Here is a 5,382-nt window from a genome sequence, read left to right as displayed (position 1 = left end):
AAATGTCTTAAAGGGTTAGTTCACCCAAAAATGAAAATTCTGTCATTAATTACTCACCCTCATGTCGTTCTAAACGCGTAAGACCTCCGTTCATCTTCGGAACACAAATTAAGATATTTTTGATGAAATCTGAAAGCTCTCTGACCCTCCAATAGACAGCAAGGATATTACCACGATCAACGGACAGAAACATAGCAAGGACATCAGTAAAATAATCCATGTGACATCAGGGGTTCAACCGTAATTTTACAAAGCTACTAGAATACTTTTTGTGCGCAAAAAAAAAAAGAAGACTTTATTCAACAATTCGTCTCCTCCGTGTCACCCTAGCGCCATTTTGGAAAGTATCCATTGAACGTAAATTGCGTATGCTGTTTTGTGTCAGCTGCGTCATGCGTATACGCTGTTTTCATTCAAATCAAAGCGTAAACAGCGTATCCATGACATTGTTGAATAACGTCGTTATTTTTTTTCTTTTGTGCACAAAACGTTTATGGGTTTAGAACGACATGAGTGTGTAACTAATGACAGAATTTTTGGGTAAACTATCCCTTTAATCCGCCGATGCCTTGCTGTCCATTATCATAGCACTGGTGTTCATTTAAACATAACCACTGATAAACTAATGAGGCTTTACAGCATTCATGCTACCAGTTGGTATGATCCATTGATTACAGTGTAACATTTTCTTGTGTATTTACGATTTAATTCCTAGACAGCACTATACTCGTATCTTGTGTTTTATGGTAGTGAAAATTCAGCATTTGGGTAAAAACTTATTTTTTCTAAAAATAATGATATATACCATTTCTACTGGTACAAAACAGACACTTTTAGTGATGGAACCAAATAATTACAAGATCAAACTAGGTGAAGAATCATAACATGATAAAATGAAACAACAAATATGTGCATGCATAACATTTTTTTGTTGTTTTTCTCACTTTATCATATTAAGTACTTGCAGTACAACGTCGTGTAATTTAATAAAAAAAAAAATCACTGACCAAACCTCCAATAGTTTCAAAATCAAACATATGACAGTCCATTACTGGCATTATCAGTGTGTTCACTTATCATCTCATCTTCATTTTTTGATGAATTTGATTCCCAGCATTGCTTTCCTTCAGGTAATGTGTGTAGTGAGGTGACGCAGAAACTCTCCGCGGGTGCTTGTGTGTCCAGGAAACACAGCGTGACAGAACTCACACACCTGCGACTGCAGCGTGACTCCAGACAAGAACAGCCCTCCGGCTTGACTGACCAGCTCACTGTCCAGAAACGAGGATGACCAGGGCCTCTGCGGGACAGAGAAACAGCCTTCTCACACATGTCAGATGTTCAGGAGTTTGCTTATATTGTGTAAGATGTGCAGGAGGTGTGATCAGAAGCAGGACTAGACACAACGAATGTTGTCTTTCAAGTGGGGAGCTTAAAGGAATCAACGCTAACTAAACACAGGTGTGATACGAACCCGCAGCCTTTGTGAAGTCTGGTTAGCATAATAATGTTGCTCAACTCTCCTCAGGTCATCCCAGGCACTGTTTTCTGCCGTCTTTACCGGATAGTGGAAAACTGCTTTATCGTGGTTCTCCTGTTTCTGATCTGGCATGTCCAGGTTAAGATGCAGTTTGTCTAGTCCTCTATCAATATGACTGAGATCATTATCAGCTGAAAAACATACAGGAATGCATAGCAGAAACCTTGATTTGACGCTTGAGGACTCCGAATTGCAGACAAAAGTGAGAAAGTTTGATTTTGAATGGAAAAATGATATTAGTCTATTAAGGCCTACTATAAAGATAACTGGACCGACTATCTGCTTGCCACCAGTGTTGAGGAGTAACTAGTTACATGTAACAGTTATGTAATTTAATTACAAAATAAATGTAACTGTAATCTGTTACAGTTACTGATAAAAAATTTGATTAAATTACAGTTACTTATGAAAATGTTAACAATTATAAAGGGGGTTACATCTGAATATTTTCACACACTCGCCGATTTGATTGATTCCAAAATTGCATTGAGTGCTCTAAAATGAGACGCCAATGTTTCTGGAGTTTAGGACAAAGAATAGGGCACGTGTCTATTTGATAACTGTTTTATTTCCTATTTGGGTTTATGTATATGCTTTATTTTTTTAATGAACTGTTTTTAATTTGCTTTAAATGTTTGAAAATGATTAACAGTTTAGAAAAAATTAAGAAAAAAATTAGAAATTTACATTTTGAAAAGTAATCAGTTACATTACTTTAATAAAGTAATTGAAATAATTACACTACTTATTACATTTTAAATAGGGTAACTTATAATCTGCAACTTATTGCTTTTAAAAGTAATCTTCCCAACACTGCGTGCCACTGGTGTACTGATGGAGGCCCAGCAAGTTGCAAAAAATTCTGGCTGACTGACAGGTCATTGTTGGCTGGGCTATAACGATAACTATATTAGCATCCATACCTTTGCACAATAACACTGTTTATTATAAGCACACACTGCAGTTCTGCTGTCTTTAAATGCTTGAGCTAAGTGGGATGGATTCTGATTGGCTGTCAACTTTTTTATTGCTTATAAACTGGAAACAAAATCATTCTGGTAGTTATTCCGACGATATTGTTCCTCTGTGCTGTTATTGCTATACTTGTAGTGTGGAATTTGCTATTCTTTTAAATTTAGAATGATTTTTTAAACTATATCCACCTTTTATTCTTAAACGTGGAAGTAGGCCAATGGGCGAGACTTCTGGTTCGTTAGCCGCTACAGGGAAATAACGAGAAGAATAACGAAGTGCAGTAAATGGTAAAACTGTACAAACCAGTGTGTTCATAATTAAGATAATACACTAAAATAATATGGTAAGACGCACCAATTTGCAGTATCAAGCAGCAAAACCAGTGGTTTTGTACAGCTAAAAATAGCTGGAAGCAAATGAGACCGGAAGCAAGACCCATAGAATTTTTACGTGAGGAAGAAGGTGGATAGTTATAGTTATCGTCCTTGGTGTAAATGGGCCTTCAGTCAATGGGAGAATTTCTAAAGTGAACATTTCAACAGATACAGGGAGAATACTCTACTTTGAGAGCCCAGTATGTGTGGTCCATTGGGATCTCTTAGAGGTTCTTGCTCATGGCGTTCTGCAGCATGGGCTCGGTGTCCTGACTTTTCCTCTGTGCACTGACACGGCTTTTCAAAGTTCCTAGTTGGAGCCGTGGCCAAACCTGAAAGTGAACATTAATATATCACATATCACAGCGTATTCAATCATGTGAAGTAATTAGTAGTATTTTATTTGCAAGATTCTTCTGACCTTGTTGTCGTTGTATTGTGTCAGAGAGATGTTGTATTATTGCTGCTTGTTTTAAGCAGAGTGACTGGAGACGGACAAACTCCTGATACAGTGCTGCATACGCCTCCTCCATCTAAGAGCGGTTATCAGTGGAGTAAATGAAAAATAAAACTTACTTAAAAGTCTTTGAGCTTGCGGTCTTGAAGACTTCTGTACAGGAAGATAAAAAATATATATAGAAATTAGGAAAATTATTCACTAAAAAAAATAGAGAAAGAAATTTCATAATTATGAGCAAGAAAAAGTACAAAATTAAATTTCATTGATTAGTGTGGTTAAGCTTACTCGGTGAAACCTGCAATTCAAAAGCCTATTATTTTTTTCAGCTAATTTTTTTTTTAGTTATGAAAATGCATTGGTACTCGCCATGGAACAAAATAAAAAAATACTTGAGAAAGAGGGAGTAGACAGAAATATACAAAATATAGCTTAAACATGCATATTGCAGGTTTCTGGGTGTCACATAAATATTTCTGTTTACTTTACCATCAAGAAATATAGGGGAGACCAGGTTGGTTGTAACTGGGTAGCCTACTGTAAAATAACCTTCTGAATGATTACCCATTGATTTGACATGAATGAATCACAACTTGTCAGGTGAGGACAACATTTCAATCTTTCTTTCTTTTTTCTTTCACTGTTGCATTTTCAGAGGTGGCGATTTTCCTTGCTGGACTATTTCAGTGGACCGATAACGTTAGATAGCTAGGTTGCATTGGAACACTTCTATACGGTGACCGAGAAGTGCAAAACAAATCACAATTCTGAAAACAAAATACCAAATTACAAACGCAAATGCAAGTCTAAAAAACAAAATAGCAATTCAGAAAACACAACAACAATTCAGAAAACATTATAACAAGTCAGAAAACACAATGACAAATTCGAAAACAAAATAACAAGTCAGAAAACACAACGACAAATCAGACAAACCGGAAGAGGTAGGTATAGTTTGAGACAGCGCCATTTGGTTTGGGATTACGCACCGCTGACTGGACGAGACATCTGTCAATCAACGTATACAGGAAGAACCATATACAACGTATACAGTCGTGGTAGAAAGTTCGTAGATGGTATTAAAGTAGCTCAGTTTAAATGTATTGAATGAATTGCCCTTACTATGGAATAAAAAATACGGGTTGTCTATTTACATTTAGGGCTGGACAATAATTCAATATCAATATGTATCGTGATATTATTTTTAATAACGGTGATATGATTTTTAAAAACATTTCCGATATTTCAATATACATTACCAGTTTCCCATACATTTATTTATTTGTGCCGTTTGACTTAGTTGAATAAACATGAGCACTGCACGTTTCAAAATCATAACACGGCACGGGTGTTTTATATGAATGTATATCTGAAGGGAACCGACTGTCTTCAGAAAAGTTTCGATGGCATTTTCATTTGATCTGATAAAGTAGCATTCATGAGAGGAGCTGCTTTGATTACAGCCATTACTGGGGAAACCGCTAGTTTTATCACTCTAAAAGCGCCTCCTGCTGGCAGAGAATTTTCATTTTAAATAAGCCAGTCTCCAGCAAGGTTATTTTCGTAAACTAAAACTAAAACTAAGACGAAAACGATTGGTCAAAAAACATTTTCGTAAACTGAAAAAAAATAAATAAATCTAAATAAATTGATGTGTGTCGGTTTAGGGAAATACCGGGAAATACCCGTAAATGGCGCATCATGCACGTGAGGTTATCTGACGGAGAGACGCAAAGCAGTTTAAAGCAGAGTCCTGCACGGGTCCTGTTAGGTAAACCTGCATCCGCAGTAGCTACACAACAGAACACCCGACCCGTTATCCGACAGCAGCCAGCACCAATTTAATTCTGTACCCGACCCGTTTGACATAAAGATCGTGACCTGAACCGCACCCGCATTAAATAGGCTACTGCATCAGTAAGGCCAAATTATTTATTTTCTCATGTGACTCAAGCAATCAAACCAAAATAGGCATTTTAAGTTGGTGCTTTGAAGAGAAATAGACAAGCAGCGCAACAGAAGAATGATAAGAACGC

At 36.7% G+C, this 5,382-nt stretch overlaps 1 protein-coding gene across 1 annotated transcript in view; it reads right to left on the bottom strand.

Moving 5' to 3' along the window:
• Positions 1-907: 907 nt before the first annotated feature.
• LOC107572062 (uncharacterized) overlaps positions 908-5,382 on the bottom strand; it is a 5,783-nt gene continuing 1,308 nt past the window's right edge. The window contains exons 2-5 of the mRNA XM_016258460.1: positions 3,311-3,499; positions 3,078-3,221; positions 1,475-1,671; positions 908-1,300 (exon numbers count right to left, since the gene is read on the bottom strand). Coding sequence (XP_016113946.1) covers positions 1,127-1,300; positions 1,475-1,671; positions 3,078-3,221; positions 3,311-3,422 — 627 coding nt within the window. The 5' untranslated portion in view covers positions 3,423-3,499 and the 3' untranslated portion in view covers positions 908-1,126. The remainder of the gene's footprint in view (positions 1,301-1,474; positions 1,672-3,077; positions 3,222-3,310; positions 3,500-5,382) is intronic.

Source organism: Sinocyclocheilus grahami, unplaced genomic scaffold, assembly GCF_001515645.1.
Source record: "Sinocyclocheilus grahami isolate Dianchi unplaced genomic scaffold, SAMN03320097.WGS_v1.1 scaffold1688.1, whole genome shotgun sequence".
Lineage (NCBI taxonomy): Eukaryota > Metazoa > Chordata > Actinopteri > Cypriniformes > Cyprinidae > Sinocyclocheilus > Sinocyclocheilus grahami.
The sequence above is the reverse complement of the archived record's forward strand: the minus strand, read 5'-3'. Positions and strand labels throughout refer to the sequence as shown.